At 47.0% G+C, this 18,975-nt stretch overlaps 1 protein-coding gene across 1 annotated transcript in view; it reads right to left on the bottom strand.

Moving 5' to 3' along the window:
- Positions 1-18,975, bottom strand: part of valopa (vertebrate ancient long opsin a) — a 107,258-nt gene that overhangs the window by 80,307 nt on the left and 7,976 nt on the right. The window contains exon 2 of the mRNA XM_085994741.1: positions 690-900. Coding sequence (XP_085850867.1) covers positions 690-900 — 211 coding nt within the window. The remainder of the gene's footprint in view (positions 1-689; positions 901-18,975) is intronic.

Here is an 18,975-nt window from a genome sequence, read left to right as displayed (position 1 = left end):
AAAGAAAATACTGTCTTGTTGATAAAGCAAATGAAATTCCTTTTTGGATTCAGTGAAGGTGATAAATATAGCCAGGCACTCATACGTTTCTCCCTCAGTAATTGAACACAGAATGTATTCTGCTTAAGGTAAACTTTTTCCTACACATAAACCGGTCTTAATAGGAAGTGAATGAATACGTTATATTGTTAATTTATTGATATTAGAAAGATATCCCAATTAAATTAAGATTGTTTTAAATTTCTTTCACCAACTGAGAACTTCAACGGAATCACATTGGCAGATAATATGGAACTGAAAACCCAAAATGCTGCTGATTATCTTAAACTAAGCGTGATGAATTTGCATTCCCATTCTGTGACAAAAATAAAGAAGTAGTCATATTGCAACCTCACGTGTATCCTCATATAAGCTATAATTCTTGTTTAATGCTTACTTGATGCAGAATATATACCGGTGCTTTTTATAAAGAACAGAATTACTTTTGAAATTAACAACTTAAGGCTATCTACATCTTGGAAATATAACACAATACCATACAGTATCTGTGGAATAGAGAAGATACAGATTGAAATCTATAACAAGGTAGCTTAGCAAAAGTTCTGCAAAAAAAAACTATACATCATAAATGTCTTACTAATACTTAGCTGCATGCATTTCAGTCATGCTTTCTTCAGCTGCTGGCTCACCAGTTCGGTTCACATGTAGTGCCAATCGGACTGACAGTGTAACTGCTCCAGCCAATGGTGGGTGGGATGGTCCAGATGAAGGAAAACACCCAAATGAAGGCAATGGCGAGGGCAGCATGCTTTCCCTGCAGGCGGACATTACCCAGTGGTCGGCAGATCACAAAATACCGCTCAAAGGCTAGCACCGCTAGTGACCAGAGTACCACAATCCCTGTAAAATAGGAACAGAAGCCTATTAAAGCTCACATCCCACACACATCACCATATAAGTGTAATTTAAATTTCCATTAATTATTTTATATTCACACAATTTTAAAAATATACAAAGTGTAGACAGTTATGTCATCCTCACACAAGATCTATTCTTACTTGTTTAGTATATTGATCGCATCACATTGCAGTTAAAATATATTAAACAACTTTTTGCTCGACTGTGCCTTAATTTGGTATGCAAAGTTGCACCCATTCTAATGCAGAATATGCATTTGTTTTTAGTTAGAACTAAGCTGCATTACCTTAATCTTTACATTAAGGATCTATTCCAAAATATCCTGTAAAATAGATTCTGCCATGTTGTATTCACTGAACAGCACTGAGACTCCTACACACTTTCCATAGAGCCAATTGATCAGTAACACGCTGAGAAGAACTACTTGTATTAAAAATATCTGGTCCACTATTTCATACTTTATATTGCATCTCATAAACTGGGATTAATGTCAGTCACATCAGTAACCATATACAATTGTTAATGCCTCCAAATGAATGAACCTATACTAAAATACAGAGAAATAAAATGTAATAATGTCTATGTTTTATGCAGAGTATTCTGTGAAAATAGATTAAATGTATTGTTATTGTTCTTGCAAGTGTGTTTTTCAACCATGGAAGAACAGTCACAGAGCAGTAACAGCATTCAGGTAACATGCCTTTTTTGTGGTTTGAACGAACCTGAATTCAACATAAAATAAAATTCTGGTTACTGTGTATGGTAGGAATCTCCAGAGACTGCAAGGGATACATGTGGATCATCCTCCTCTCTCAAACTGTCAATGCAGCTGATGTCTTCCCCCTCACATTTCCCACACAAATGCTGCTAAATTATTGTAGAAGCGGTACATTGGATTAAATATAGCAAGCCCCTACAGAAATTAAATGAATTGTACAGGCACCTTACGCATCATTGCAGCCATCTAAATCAGAAACATGCAGCCACACAAACCTTTTGCGTAATTATTACAAATTAGTTTGGTCATGTATAAAATGGACAAAAAACTGCAAATAGACCCACTGAACATATGGGTCCTTTTTACACAATGGAACAGCCAGATTCAAATTGAGTTAATTTTAGCAGATGGAAGTTGTGGTTGTGATTTCCCAATATATGTAGCTGACCAGTCAGACCGCTCACTTGGTATTGCACATTGAGAAAATCAGTCATAGATAAAAATATTCATTACCATAAAAAACTGAATTTCCTGTCTGAACTACGATCTTCCATTATAGCCCCCTTTCCTGTTATGCTGCTCAGATTATGTCATTGATAAAGAGAAGCCACCTGTGTCCTGAATAATTCCATTCATTTCAAGAGGGGTCACAGGATTCTTTGCCAATATTGTGTTTTCCCAATGATAAATGGGTCCAACATTGTTACCCCACAAAAATGAATGGACCAATCTATGACGTACATAGCTGCTCCCTGTCATTGAGATAACCAAAGCAATCTATAGGAATGGAGACCAGAAATGATAGGTCTTCATTAGGCAAGATAACCAACTTTTTTGAAAAGTTATGAATATTTAACTGAATTTCCCTCTATAAACATTTATAATCTAATTTCTCTATGTAAAATAGTTGTTGTAACTGTTTATTGATGAATCAAATCAGTCAAAATGCTTTATCAATAAAAATGCTGTCCACCATTTTTCTCACTAACTGAAATGTATAATATCCATAGAACTATAAAGATTTACAGCACAGAAGAATGCCATTTGATCCATCTTGTTTGTGCCAGCTCTTTGAAGAGCAATCCAGAACTAATCCCATTACCCCTACACTCCCCCATTGCCCTATTTCTTCTACTTCAAATATGAGCAAATTTTCCCTTAGAAGACGCTATAGTCTCTGCCTCAACCTGTGGCAAAGCATTCCATGCTCCAACCCTCTGTGTAAAGACGTTTCTGCTAACCTCGCTCCTCACTCTCCATCACAACTTTAAATGAATTATCCCTTGTCACTGACTTTCTAAACCAAGGAAATATTCGTTCCCTATGCAATCTATCAAAATCTTTCATAATTTTATAAACCGTTATTAGATCTTCTCTTTGCCTTCTCTGCTGCAGTGCAGAAATCTCTCCATTCTTGGCATCATCCTGGTGAATCTATGCTATAAGTTCTCAATGACTTTAATGCACTTTCTATAATGGGACGCTCAAAACTGCATGGTATTCCAACTGTGGCCTTGCCAGTGTTTTGTATAAATGTATCGTTACATTTTACTCTTGTACACTATGCCTCTAGCGACAGAAACAGAATACTGTTGGCCTTTTTCACGGCTTTATCTACCCACATTCTGCAAGAACACTGGGATTGGTAAATAAATAAATCTTACAATAAATGTTAATCAAAGGGCACCAAACAATTCCTTAATTTCTTTACCTTAACTCTTCATCAAAGAACTGTCTGGGTATTTATTGTCCATGTCTTGGGAAGTACTAGTTACAGGAAACTTTTGTTTATCCGGAGGTTAAATGTCCGGAAAGCTCTATCTACCGGCAAAATTCAGGAGTCGGTTCAGATAATTTTTTTTCTTTTCGTTGCTTCTTTTCTCCAGTCCTGGCTCTGCAAGCGTCTCTGTAGCTAAGCAACAGCTTCAGCTAGACACTTGCAAGCTGCACCGACTGTTGTGTATGTACCTTTAAGAGAATAACTGGTCTCAGACTGCAGTACCGGCAGTGACCACCCCTGTATAAAAGGCGCTAGAGAGCCTCTGTTGGTTAGATTCGTTTATGCCTTTCACCAGTAAACATCTCTTTGTTTCTCTCCTGCTAGTCCGTGTCTCAATCATTCACGGACTTAACACTGGCGACGAGTTAGAAACGAACTTACCTGCAACTCAGCAGCAGCTCCGACGACGTGTTGAAGGTCGGAGCCAGAAGAAAAAAAAAAAAAATAGGCCACTGAAACTCGAGAAACGGGCGTCGACCGTCAATCATCGATTTCAAAACTTGCAGGAGAGACTGTCCAGAGCCAGGCTGGGTTCCTCGGTCCGTGGTTTCCCAGCTAATCGGGCTGGTGGCAGGTAGTGCTCTGATCCTTCCTGGGTTGCGGCGGGCTGAAGCTCAATCGGGTGGCCTTTCAACGGGGCCGGGCAGTGAGTCGGGAAGCAAGGAGAGAGAGAGAGAGGGTGAAGCATACAGGGCGCGGCCGGTGTTTCGAAGCTGGGCAGCGTTCGGACCTCAGAAGAGGGAGGGAAGTGTTCCAGAGGGTCCGCTCCACGACGGGATGATAATAAAAGAAAATGAATTAATATTTAACGCGCAGGAAACCGTGGAAAGCAGTGCTAACAACAGCGGGGAAGAAGGAAAAGCGCGGGAGGTGCCATTTTGTTAAATCGGAGAAGAAGGCAAAGCGCGGGAGGCACCATTTTAGATTTGCAAGATGCCGAAGACTGGCTGTATCACTGCTTTTGATAATACATTAGAGGACTGGACCACGTATGTGGAAAGAGTCGAGGTATATTTCGAGGCAAATGAAATAACGGAGGGAAAAAAGGCATCAATATTGCTAAACGTAATGGGCGCTAGAACGTACGGCCTATTGCGGGATCTGATTACTCCAGCCAAACCGAAGGTGAAGAGTTTTAACGAAATTGTTGCTGTTCTACAGGAGCACTTAAACCCTGCACTGCTGTTGATAGCAGAAAGATTTAAATTCCACAGGAGAACTCAGCACAAAGATGAGAGCAATGCTGAGTATCTTACGGAGCTATGCAAGCTATCAAAGCACTGCCAGTTCGGAGCAGGACTGGCAGATACCCTACAGGACAAATTTGTCTGTGGACTCCTGAGTGAAGGAACACAGAAGAAGTTACTCGCAGAAAAAGAGCTGAGGCTAGATAAGGCTTTCAGCGTGGCAGTATCGTATGAAGCAGCAGCCAGGGGAGCTGCAGAAATTCAACAAAAAACACAGGAATACGGCACCCACGAAATGACACGGGGATTTGCAAAATGTTATCGCTGCGGCAGAACTAACCATGACCAGAAGGACTGCTGGTCCAAAGACAAAATATGCAGACGATGCGGGAAGATTGGACACATTGCACAAGTTTGTAGGTCTGGGAAGAAGACCAGCGACAACAAAAAGGCTACTAAGGAACCATACAAGAAAGTACAAAAGATGACGGACAGTAGTTCCGAAGACCAGATGAGCGATAGTGAATCCGAGAACAGGAGATTAAGCTGTCTCAAACTTCACAATGTAATCGCAAAAGAGGATCACCGAACCATTTGGGTCACCCTCACGATAGCAGGGTCCCAAGTTAAAATGGAATTGGATACAGGATCAGCGCTAACCGTCATGAATCGACGAGACTATGAGCGGCTATTTTCACACATACCCTTGAGAGAGACATCCATCATCTTGACGACGTATACGGGGCAAAAAGTATACCCCAGAGGAAAAATAAGGGTGCCTGTCGAATACAATGGCAAGAAAATACGGAAATTGTATCTCTACATACTGCCAAATGGTGGACCACCGTTATTGGGACGGGAATGGATCAGGAAGATAAACTTAGATTGGCATTCCATTCATGCAATGATGGTGGACGGTAAAAAAGATGAAGACGTCACTCCTGGACGATTGTCAACAATCTTAGCTAACGCCAAAGAGGTATTTCAACAAGAACTGGGCACGCTTAAAGGCGTAACCGCCTCGTTAAAAATAGAAGAGAATGCAGTTCCCAAGTTTTTCAAAGCGAGACCGGTACCATATGCAATTCGTCCAGCCGTCGAGGCAGAGCTGGAGAATCTGGAGAAGGCGGGCGTGTTGTCTAAGGTCGACTGGAGCGAGTGGGCGACACCCATCGTTCCTGTCATGAAGAAAACGTTAAGCAATAAGTCCGGAGAGCCAAGGAAGATTCGCATCTGTGGGGATTTCAAGGTGACGGTGAACCCTGTCCTTCACACAGTACAATATCCTCTTCCAAGGATAGAAGACATCTTCGCCTCACTGTCTGGAGGGAAGCGTTTTACAAAAATTGACCTAGCACAAGCATATTTGCAGATGGAGGTTGAAGAGTCCTCTAGAAAGTATCTCACGATAAACACTCACAAAGGTCTTTACCAGTATCATCGATTGGTATTCGGAGTAGCATCGGCTCCGGCGATATGGCAAAGAGCGATGGAACAAGTCCTGCAAGGGATTCCGGGGGCTCAATGTTACTTGGACGACATCCTTGTAACAGGTGAAGATGACAGTGAACACCTTAACAACCTAGAACAGGTGCTCACTAGACTACGGGAACATGGGCTGCGAGCCAACCGCCCCAAGTGCGAATTTTTTAAGAAACAGATATCGTATTGTGGCCACGTGATTGATGAAGAGGGGTTACATAAGTCCCCTGACAAAATTGAAGCGGTTGTTAAGGCCCCAGCGCCTGAAAATGTGTCACAACTGAGGTCATTCCTCGGGTTGGTGAATTACTATCATAAGTTTTTGCCGAATTTGTTGACAATTCTGCATCCACTGAACGCCCTGCTATGAACGGGGATAGCATGGAAATGGAGCGATGATTGTAAACGTGCTTTTCAGAAGAGTAAGGACTTAATCACTTCGAAGGAAGTATTGGCTCACTACAACCCAGCACTGCCAATCAGGCTGGCGTGTGATGCATCTCCCTACGGCATTGGGGCGGTACTGTCACATAAATTCCTTGATGGTTTGGAGAGGCCGATAGCTTTTGCGTCACGCTCGTTAACTTCTGCCGAGCGTAACTACGCCCAGATTGACAGAGAGGCCCTCAGCCTAGTGTGGGGGGTGAAGAAGTTCAATCACTATCTGCACGGTCAAAAATTTACTCTACTAACCGATCATCAACCTCTTGTCTCCATTTTCAACCCTCAGAAGGGCGTACCGATAATGACAGCACAACGGCTGCAGAGATGGTCCCTTTTCCTAGGGGCACACCAATATGACATCGAGTACAAAGGAACTAAACAGCATGGAAATGCTGATGGATTATCACGCCTACCGTTGCCGATGGTGGAAGAAGAAGACCTTGCAGTGGATCCAATGGAGTTATTCCACTCGACCATAGTCGAATGTCTCCCTGTGACGAATGCAAACATAGAAAAGGAAACACGGAATGACCCGACACTATCACGGGTCTATGATTTAACGGTGAAGGGATGGCCAGCACATGGCGAACCACTGCTGCCAGCATTCTCGCCGAGAAGAGAACAGCTGTCAGTGTGCAGAGGAACCTTGATGTGTGGATCCAGAGGAGTAATTCCACCTAAGTTGACGGATAGAGTGCTCAATGAGCTTCATGAGGGTCATCTGGGTGGGGTAAAAATGAAGAGCTTAGCCAGAGCGTTTGTGTGGTGGCCGGGAATCGATAGAGAAATCGAAGAGATGACCAAGAGCTGTGCAGGATGCCAGAAGGTCCAAAACGCCCCACCACAAGCTCCTCTGCATCCATGGGAGTGGCCCTCATCTCCATGGCAAAGGGTGCACATTGATTTTGCTGGTCCCTTCATGGACTTGATGTTTTTAATTGCGGTGGATGCACATTCAAAGTGGCCAGAGGTAATAAAAATGTCCTCAACCACCACGGAAAAAACTATCGCAGTTTTACGAACCATATTCGCCAGGAATGGGCTGCTTGAACAGATTTGCTCTGACAATGGACCACAGTTTGTGTCTGAAGAGTTCCGGAGGTTCTTAAAGAACAATGGTGTTAAGCATTACACATCTGCCCCATATCATCCAGCCACTAAGGGATTGGCCGAGAGGTTTGTCCAAACATTCAAGAAGGCTATCAAGGCAATGTGTAATGAAGATATACCCCTACAACACAAGGTGGACAACTTCTTGTTTGCCTACCGGAATGCGACACATGCGGTTACCAACCAAACTCCAGCCATGATGTTCTTCAATCAAAGACTACAATGCCGCTTGGATTTGGTTAAGCCAAACGTCCGAAGAGATGTGGAGATCAGGCAGTTTCAGAATATGAATGAAAGGCCGACCAGGAGTTTTAAGATAGGTCAACCAGTTTTGGCCCGGGACTACCGCACTGAGAAATGGCAGTCAGGAACGATTTGTACACGACAAGGACCTCTCATGTATACCGTGGACGTTGGGGAGAGCATTGTAAGACGCCATGCTGACCAGATTCTAGAGTCACTGGAAAATGTCAACTCCACACCACGATCTGATACACCTGGTAATGAAATCAACGTTCCAATTGCAGCTACCGCAGAACCGGTAATATTGGAAGCAGATGAAACAAACAACGACATTGATTCCGACTCAACATTGCCAGAAGAACCTGATACTCCAAAGAGGCGTTATCCAGACAGAATCAGGAAGCCTCCTCAAAGACTGAACTTATAATTGCTTAAACTTAACCAATGCATCTAGCAACAGTAATTGTGATTGTAATTCGTTATCATTAGTTGTTAAATGAATGTTATGTACTGTTTATCTAAAAGGGGAGGAATTGTTGTGTATGTACCTTTAAGAGAATAACTGGTCTCAGACTGCAGTACCGGCAGTGACCACCCCTGTATAAAAGGTGCTAGAGAGCCTCTGTTGGTTAGATTTGTTTATGCCTTTCACCAGTAAACATCTCTTTGTTTCTCTCCTGCTAGTCCATGTCTCAATCATTCACGGACTTAACACCGACTGTTTTGAAGCTAGGGTTTGTTGCTTCACATGGAGCTCTGAGCTCCGTATGTTTTAACATTAGCGCTGGTTTCTACGGCAGTTTTGATCTAATGGCACCAGCTCAGTCCCGTCGGTACCGGATACCAGAAAGTTTCCTGTACTTGAATTTGGCTTGCATGAATCATCTTACACCTTACATCAAGCAGTCCAGATTTCAATAACATTTACATTGCCAATTCCCTTTTGATATGCATATAAATTACTGAATGAATGAATCAACCTCTTCTTGCCAATATAATAAAAAAGAAAGTCAGGCCATGAGATATTTCTTTATTAGCATTTATGACAATACATTAAGAAGCATCTTAATATCAAACAGTAAGCATATTCAAGGTACTTATGTAGATATTATTTACCAATGGAATTAATATCTGAGGTTACAAAAAAAGTTCACAATGTCCAAGATTAACAAAAAGTAGCAAAGTTGGTTTAGATTAGGCTCTGTGTGTAGCTGACAGGTTAACATTGTTGAATACCAGTCTATTGGATATGTTAAAAGTTTAGTCAGTTCAACATATTACTGATAATCTTGTAGCTTTAGCAAAGGTTTTCAGATCATATACAACCATGTCCTTCTGAGTTAGTGCAGTAGAGTTGGTGATCTTGCCTCTCTCTGGGATGCTCAAGTCTGTCTCCAGGATGTCAGGATGATGAATCTGCATCTGTTGTAATAGTGTAGCCTTCTTCCATGCCTGTCCTCTCTTTGGTAGCACAGGTCTTGTTTCTGTTCTCAAGATACTTTTGTTTTGTCTGGCCATAAATAATGCCATAAGACAGTACAAGATAAGTGTTCAGTACAAGATGAATACTTCTTTTCTTAAAAAAAACTCAACATTCAATCTTGCAAAGCTTGGGCCACTAATGGGTATCAATTGTTAGCTATGAAACATTCTTTGCCCTCACAGTACTGCCCCAGAATGAGCATGCATCTTTCTGTTTTCCAAGAGTTCAGCAGGATTGTTGCAAATATCAGTTTTAGGGCAGCTCTTGACATTTTAGCGCACATTTACTATAACTCACATTTTCAGAGAATTGTACATTTTCCCCCCAAGTTTCTATGTTCATCCACACCCTTCAGTGTCTTTCCATTGAGTCTTTATTTCCATTCCTTGTTTTTTTCTCCCAAAATGTATGATCTCATACTTATGCACATTAAGTTGCATCTACCACTTGTCTGCCCATTCCACTAAACTGTCTATATCTTCCTGATGTTTTTTTTAGTCTGCTTTACTGTTTGCCAAATCTTCTACTTTTGTGTAACCAGCAAATATCGAACTTTTGTTCCTTATACCCAAGTCCAAATTACTTTTATATAATCGAGTACAAAAGTGGACTGAGTGGCCTACCCCTGTTCCTACGTTCCAGAGCTTTCAATCACATCTGTGCACTCTGAGCATGTTTTCAGAGTTTCCCAGTGTGCAATCTGTGCAATAACATGAGTTGAAGGGTAGAAGGGTGCCTCCTCATCCTGTGGAGAGTTGAGAATGTCTTTGCTTTTCCAAACGACTTGAAAGAAACTGAAAATTGAACTGTCAAAGCTTTTATTTCAGGCAATACTGGTATTTACTTCAATTTGTGAACAGCAGCATGTGTGAAGAGGAGCATGTGTGAAAATGAACACCTGTGATTGTGGTTTTTGTTTATGGTTAGAAAAGAAAAGAAAGAGATTGTAGAGAATCGATTCTTGCTTCGGAACCATTTCAATTATAAACTTTTGAACATTTTATGAGGTAATTTCTTAATGGAATTTCTGGTTTATTGTAAAAATTGCATGTCAGCAAACTCACTAATAGTGCAATAAATTTTCTGTCTCTGCACTCCTGATGCACTCTGGGAGTGCACACTAAGGAATTATGCAACTTTGCTCATGATTTTCCATCCATTCATTTTAAGAAGTAGAATGTTTAAGGCAGGAACAGAATACAGGAACTGACTAATTATGGGGGGAATGGTAGTGGGGAGTGAGGACATCAGCATGCATAAGAGGCTGTAAATTGGTCAAAGGAGAATCCTAATGGACAGGACATAGTTGGGATTTGGGGTCTGATGGTTTGAAAAAGATCAGTTTGGGCCTCATTCTCTTAGCCTCCTCTCCCCAAAAAGGCTGTTAGACCCTGCTCTCCCCAATACTGCCAGATCTGGTCCTCCTAATTCTCCAACCATGAGCCCCCCCGCCGCCGCCCCCCCCCAATGCCCCCTGCCTCTGATTTGTTGCAATCCAGCAATCCCTCCACAAATTTTCCTTCCACTCCCAGATTCTAGGATGTCCCTCTCAGTGTTCACAAACCAATAAATTGCATTTTTTTAAATTTGCTTATGGGATCTGGGCGTCGCTGGCAAGGCCAGCATTTATTGCTCATCCCTAATTGCCCTTGGGAAGGTGGTGGTGAGCTGCCTTCTTGAACCGCTACAGTCCATGTGGTGAAGGTACTCCCACAGTGCTGTTAGGGAGGGAGTTCCAGGATTTTGAACCAGCGACGATGAAGGATTGGCGATATACTTCCAAGTCAGGATGGTGTGTGACTTGGGGGGGAACTTGGAGGTGGTGGTGTTCCCATGCGCCTGCTGCCCTTGTCCTTCTAGGTGGAAGAGGTGGTGGGTTTGGGAGGTGCTGCTGAAGAAGCCTTGGCGAGTTGCTGCAATGCATCACAGTGCTCCCTGATCCCAGGCCCATCCCGTGCGAGATTCCCAGATTCCGGACTCCCCCACCACTTCCCCCCCGCCACCCCCCCTACCCAGTGCTCCCAGATTCCAGAACCAGCTCCCATATAAACAATTATGTGTTCTTGGTAATAGAGTTCAGCATATCAACCCTCTTCTTGTAAAACCTATGACTCACCATGAGCAATACCACAGGAGATCTATTGATAAATAAATCTTGTGAATCCACATATTTCCGATGCCAGAAATTTTGGTAATGCTTTTCTGTCAATATTTACAATTTTGAAATTTAGATTTATTATCGTAATGTTCCTATCAAGATATATGTTGCAGGCTCTGGTCACTAGATGGCACAGTGACAAGTTTCTGTCTCTCAACTCCATCGGCCATCCTGTTTTGCTTTTTCATATTTTACATTTTCAGAGAGTTGCTGCATGTAAATATTTAACATTTTTATTTTTGCATATTTAAATAAAAATTACATTTTAATATAAATGTTAATAGCCCATCACCTTCTCCATACCTCTCACAGCCCATAGTGTTGTACAGTCAGGGTCTGTTGCCTCCTATTTGCATGCTCCAGCCTTGTCTGCTAGAGTCCCAGCTTCCACATGCTATACCATCAGGTCAATTCTTAGATATTTCTCTGGTCTTCTGGTCATTGGCTTTCCTACTCACTCGAGGCTGCTCAGCTCACCTCCTGGCTTCCATGTGCACCATCCTCCTCTTTCATGTTCCCCTAGCCTAGCTTCAGCTCTCTGTTAAACCAGCATTTTAATTACTTAAGTGCTCAATGTACTTTTGGTCAGTGAACAAGCAATAGTCACATCCAAATATTTGCCATCCATTGGCAAAGATCGACAAAAGTAAGCATTGTGTCCCACATTTCATGTTCAAATATTACAGGATTGCAAAGATAAACATTACATTTATCCACATTAAAAGCCATCTGCCATTCCTTAGTTCACTCAATCAATTTGGGAAAATCCCTTTGAATACTATCAATCTCCCTGGCATTCGTCACATGGCTGAAACGTTTGGCAACATCAGTTAACTCAGCACAGAACAGGAACTAAGCCTAACCTGATCCCTTTGACTCAGTGCTATACCTTTACCCACTATAAGATCAGGAAATCGCTAAACCTCCTTTTTAAAATAAATTGTGGCGACAAGCCACCACTGGACATAATCCGCTCACGGCGGCACAGACAGTTTAAGCAGACGCCCCCAGCTGGGGGCCCTTTCCTCCAGCAACTTGGTTCCCGCAGGGACAGGCTGCCAGGAGCACTTCCTGTCTGGGGAGTATTTAAGTGGATGCGCGGGCTTTTCCAGTTCCTCTTTGCCATGAGGTTGAATAAAGCAGTTGTGTTTTACTAACTCTGGTCTCGACTCCCACGTTTGCCGCAGTATCTCAACACTGGTGACCCCGATGCTCAGGACGAATCCTAAGCTAGCATGGCGGATACAAACGCAGTCACGGTTAAACTACCGGACTTTTGGGAGAACCTGGCCGAAGCCTGGTTTGTTCAAGCTGAGTCCAGATTCCGGCTGAAACACATTACAGTCGACGCCACAAAGTACGACCACCTCGTCTCCTCTCTCACCTACGCCACAGTCCCCAAGGTTTGGGCAGCGCTGCAGGATCCACCAGTGGAAGGCAAGTACGAACATCTGAAGGCTGCGCTCCTTAAAAAATTTCAAACGTCCTCTTACCAGCGCAACTGCCAACTCCTTGACCTCCCCGGCCTTGGTGACGCTTCACCGTCGGATCTGCTTTCCCACATGCTGTCCCTCTCGGACGACAAAAACACTGGCGCCCTCTTTCGCACGCTTTTCATTCGGCAGCTCCCCACCAGCATCCGCCCGCTGATTGTGGAGTCTGGCTCCACAGACCTGAATGAGATAGCCGAAAAGGCCGACCAGCTGCTCTCTGCGCAGTCTGCTCGCGACGTCGCGCCCGACCTCACGGCAACGACCACGCGGTCTTCCCGGCCCACTAGGCCCGACCGCCCTGCCACTCCGGGTCACTGTTACTACCACACCCGTTTTGGCACTAGGGCCCAACGCTGCACGCCACCGTGCACTTTCAATCCCCCCCCGCACCGGCCCCCGCGATGGCCGCGGGGCAAAAGGGGCCTCTACTGTACGTCACCGATGACAGAACCAACCGCCGATTTCTGTGCTACACAGGGGCCGAGCACAGCATCACCCCCGCCTCCGCCCTCAAAATCCAACGCGACGCACGGGGTATCACGCTGGCCGCAGCCAATGGCTCTGACATCCGCACATATGGCACCCGCATGGTCACGCTCGACCTCGCAGGCCGCCACTACCGCTGGGAGTTCCTCACAGCCAGGGTCCTCTGCCCACTCATCGGCGCCGACTTCCTACGCGCCCACGGCCTCCTTGTTGACATTCCGAGGCACCGCCTCATCGACATCAACACTATGGCCCCCATCCCCGGCGCATTCGCCCCGGCCCGTTCGGCCGGCCTGACGACCTACTGCCTCGCCAGAGCCACGGACGACTACTCGGCACTTCTAGCCGAGATTCCCGCCCTCACTAAACCGACCTTTTCGGCCAAAGCCGCCAAACACGGCGTGGAGCACTATATCCCCACCACCGGCCTCCCGGTTTCTGCCCACGCCCGCAGACTCAACCCGGCCAAGCTGGAAATCGCGCGGGCCGAGTTCACCACCATGGAACAACTCGGCATCATCCGCTGCTCCAGCAGCCCTTGGGCCTCGCCCCTCCACATCGCCCCCAAGCCCGGCGGAGGCTGGCGCCCTTGCGGGGACTACCACCGCCTCAACAACGCCACCACCCCCGACCGATACCCGGTGCCACACATCCAGGACTTCTCAGCCCGACTGGCCGGATGAACCGTCTTTTCCAAGGTCGACCTGGTGCGCGATTACCACCAAGTCCCCGTACACCCCGCGGACATCCCCAAAACGGCCGTCATCACCCCATTCGGCCTGTTCGAGTGCCTGAGGATGCCCTTCGGCCTCAAGAATGCAGCCCAGGCTTTCCAGCGCCTTATGGACTCAGTCCTCTGGGACCTGAACTTCCTATTCGTCTATCTAGACGACATTCTCGTGGCCAGCTCCTCCAAACAGGAACACCTCGAACACCTTCGCATCCTGTTCAGGCGCCTAGCCCAACACGGGCTCATCCTCAGCCCGGCGAAGTGCCAATTCGGCCTAACCGAGATCGATTTTCTCGGTCACCACATCACCCCTGCTGGGGCCGTCCCCCTGCCCAACAAGGTGCAGGCCGTCCAGCAATTCCCCCGCCCCAAAACCATCAAGGGCCTCCAGGAGTTCCTCGGGATGGTGAACTTCTACAACAGGTTCATCCCCAGAGCTGCAGCCCTCATGAAGCCCCTAGACGACTCCCTCCGAGGTAAATCCGGCAAGATGGACGTAGCCTGGACCACTGACACGTCAGCCGCCTTTGACGCCACCAAAAATGCGCTCGCCGACACCACCCTGCTTGCGCACCCGAGGGCCGATGCCCGGGTCGCGCTCACTACCGACGCCTCCGACCATGCGGTCGGAGCCGTGTTCGAGCAGTGGGTCAATGGCGCGTGGCAGCCACTTGCCTTCTACAGCCGCCAACTGCGCCCCCCGGATGTCAAATACTCTACTTTCGACCGCGAGCTTCTCGCGCTCCACCTGTCGGTCCGCCATTTCAGGTTCCTCCTGGAAGGCCGCCCCTTCACCGCGTACGTGGACCACAAGCCGCTCACATACGCGATGGCCAAGCACACCGAACCCTGGTCCGCTAGGCAGCAACGCCAGCTCGCGGCCGTGTCCGAGTTTACTACGGACATCTAGCACGTCTCCGGTAGAGACAACGTTGTCGCCGACTGCCTTTCCCGTCCCGCCATCTGCGCGAATCACCTCGCGGTCGACTACGCGCAACTAGCAGCGGCCCAGCTCATGGACCCAGACCTCCTCTCGGCGGCTACCAGCCTGCCAGGGCTACGCCTAGCCAGGGTCGCGCACGGGCCCGAAGCCACGGCAGTCACTTGCGATGTCTCACTCGGCCAACCCAGGCCGGTCGTCCCTGCAACCTGGCGCCGCCGCATCTTCGACGCGCTGCACGCGCTCTCCCATCCGGGTGCCCGCGCATCCGTCAAACTCCTCTCCCAGCGTTTCGTCTGGTGCGGCCTCAGCAAAGATGTTCGGACTTGGGCCACCTCCTGCCTCGCCTGCCAACGGGCTAAGGTACAGCTACACACAAAAGCACCCCTGGGAGACTTCGAGGTACCCAGCCGCCGCTTCGACCACGTACACGTCGACATCGTCGGTCCTCTGCCGCCATCGCAAGGCCAAACTTATCTCCTCACGATGGTTGACCGCTACACACGCTGGCCTGAGGCAGTGCTGCTGCCCTCCACCACTACAGCCGACATCGCCAGGGCGTTCGTTAACACCTGGGTCGCAAGGTCCGGCTTACCAGCCGACATAACCTCCGACAGAGGCGCCCAGTTCACCTCCGAACTCTGGACGGCCACAGCACGCAACCTCGGGGTGACGCTCCACCGAACCACGGCGTACCACCCGCAGGCCAATGGGCTGTGTGAACGCTTCCACAGGTCACTCAAGACCTCACTCCGCGCCGGTCTGCAGGACAGTACCTGGACTGACCGCCTACCGTGGGTGCTACTAGGCCTATGCACCGCGGTCAAGGAAGACCTCCAGTCCTCGGCAGCGGAGTTAGTCTACGGACAACCGCTGCGCGTCCCAGGCGAATTCCTTCCGGAGGCTACCATGCCTTGGTCGGCCGAACAGCAGCGGCTCAACTCTTTCTCTTCCGCTCAGCAGTTCGCCCCACTTCCGGTCAACCGACACGGCGAACTCGCACCTCACGTCCCGCCAAACTTACAGCAGGCGCGCTTCGTCTTCGTGCGACACGACGCGCACCGCGGGCCCCTGCGACCCCCGTACGACAGACCGTACGAGGTACTACAAACCGGGGACAAGGTCTTCAAGCTGTGACTCGGCGACAGGGTCGACACAGTCTCCATCGACCGGCTCAAACCAGCACACACAGAACCAGGGGAACAGGTCCCCGTGGCCCGGCCTCCAACTAGAGGCCGTCCCACCAGCAAGCCAGCACAGCCGGCGGCGAACCGCCCGGCCCCACCAACTAGACCGGCGACCACTCAGAGCTGCTCCGGCAGAACCATCAGACCACCGTCACGACTCGTCCACTCCTCCTAAGCGGATTCTCGGGGGAGCTCTGTGGCGACACGCCACCACTGGACATAATCCGCTCACGGCAGCACGGACAGTTTAAGCAGACGCCCCCAGCCGGGGGCCCTTTCCTCCAGCAACTTGTTTCCCGCAGGGACAGGCTGCCAGGAGCACTTCCTCTCTGGGGAGTATTTAAGTGGATGCGCGGGCTTTTCCAGTTCCTCTTTGCCATGAGGTTGAATAAAGCAGTTGTGTTTTACTAACTCTGGTCTCGACTCCCACGTTTGCCGCGGTATCTCAACAAAATCATCAATTTGTTTTTCTGTTGTTGCTAATCTACAATGTTACATTATATATTCTGTGTTAGTTGTTCATCCATTCTTTTTGTAGTTCGATACAGTGCCATTATATTAAAATATGTTTAAACTCATTATGAGGTGCACACATAGGAATTCCAAGAAAACAGAAAGTACAAAAAGATATACAATTTGGGATTAAAGGCAGAGCCAAGTTGGTCCATGCACTCATTTTAGACATTTTTCCAGGTTAATTTTTGTATAGAATGTTAATAGCTTTGATTTCAAAACTGTGGCAACATCATAGGAAAGGGAACTAGAACAGAACCTGTCCCACTGATATTTGAAGTCTGAATTGTAAAATGAACGTGCTCCCCTTGAGCCATAACTAGATTTCAAAATCGAAGAAACACTCAATAAATCAACCAGTATAATCCAAAGAGTGCAATTATGCCATGCTAGCATTGGTGCAGAAGGGTTTAGTGGAACCAGCACTGCAGTACATCTCTGGAAACACATCATGATCCCAACCTTGCTCTATAGAGCAATGCTAAGGGTGCCCCCAAAGGAAGCAGCCTCATGCGCTTGGGCTTGACATTGCATGGAGTATAGCTCAAACGTGGTGTTAAACCTAGTTTAACAGTTCTCATGGAAGCCAATTAAACTCTTGAAGATGTTTTAAATTTATCTGAAGTTGATTTCAATGAATGGCGAGTCCGGTCGCTCCTTATGTGCTCTCAAATCATAAAAAAATTAACAGTCAGGGATGCAGCTGTTTATGCCTGTAAGAACACAAGTGCAAAACTCTCTCTTGGGCAGGAGAATTCCAATCTGATCCAGGAGAGGAACTGAGGTACTACCCAGCTAAGACCTGTGGCTGCACTATAAATGTACCCAGAAAAAGTCAGGATTTAAATTTCTTAGATTAATGTTTTCATTGATGATATGTTTGCAGACAAGCAACTTACCTTAGCTGTCTAAGTGGTAGCTACAGCATCACACACTTTTAATTGTATCACAAATAGATTTCATACAACTCATTAGCCTTGGCTCAGTGGTAGCACTCTTGTCTCCGAGACACATGGGCAGGAATTTAACTCAGGAGTCGGGTTGGAGGCGGGACTACAACTTTCGGGGTTGTAGTCCCACCTCCATCGAGATGCGACCAATCCACGCGATTTTAAGTTGATTGACCTTGTTGAGCCTGCCCAGCGGGCTCAGCAGGCCAATTAAGGGCCACCCGGCAACAGGTGACATCACAGACTGAAATTTCTTCTGTCAAGAGCTTTTGACAGATGAAATATCAGCGTTTCACAGCTGTTTGAAGCTGTCAAACACTGACAGTCTTATTTCTAACCTGAGTCCTTCTCCACAGACTCAGTTAGAAATCTCTCCTGCACAGTAAGCTGAAGGCTGTCATTTTTGACAGTTCGCAGCCATTCTGCTTTCTGTGCCGGTGAGATGAGGGACTCCCGGAACCTAAAGGAAGGAAGGCTGAAAAGGTAAGAAAAGGTATGTAAAACTTATTTAATCACTTTAGACAAACCAAACACACTTACCTTTGCACTCATGCACACATCACTCACCTGAACACCGACATCTCGACCCCTCCAAGTCCTTCAACCTGACGGCCCACCTCCTCTAACTTGGCGTGCTTTGCAGCCATCGGGAATTCCACACTTCAACATCAAAAATAGGGATTAGGCTATAAACTGCAGTTAACAGGCAGTTAATTGGCACTAATCCCTTCCCGCCTCGGGTAGGCGGGTCCCAGTGCGGGGCGGGTACCCGCCTCCTTTGAAACTGGCATGGAGGCGGTTTTGGGTGTGGGAAGGAGTCGGGACCCCTGTTTTCAGGATTTTAACCCCCCCCGCACGCCTCCAATCCCAACTCCACGGCACAATGAAAATCCTGCCCATGGTCATGGCTTCAAGCCCCACTCCAGAGACTTGAGCACATTACACTTGAGTGCAATACTGATGAAGCACTGCATTGTCAGAAATGCTGGGCACAATTTCCCCTACCTCGGCGGGTCGGGGGCGTGCGATGTCGGTAGTGGGTCCTGACCCCGCTGCTGGCTCCAGCCCGCTCTGTAGAATGATTTTATGTTGATTGGGCTTGTTAAGCCTGCCCACAAGTTTGCCGGCCAACTGAAGGAACCGGGTCTGGTGA

The sequence above is a fragment of the Somniosus microcephalus genome, chromosome 8 (assembly GCF_052327205.1).
Source record: "Somniosus microcephalus isolate GS21.2 chromosome 8, FLI_Smic_1.0, whole genome shotgun sequence".
Lineage (NCBI taxonomy): Eukaryota > Metazoa > Chordata > Chondrichthyes > Squaliformes > Somniosidae > Somniosus > Somniosus microcephalus.
This window is presented reverse-complemented; position numbering and strand designations above follow the sequence as displayed.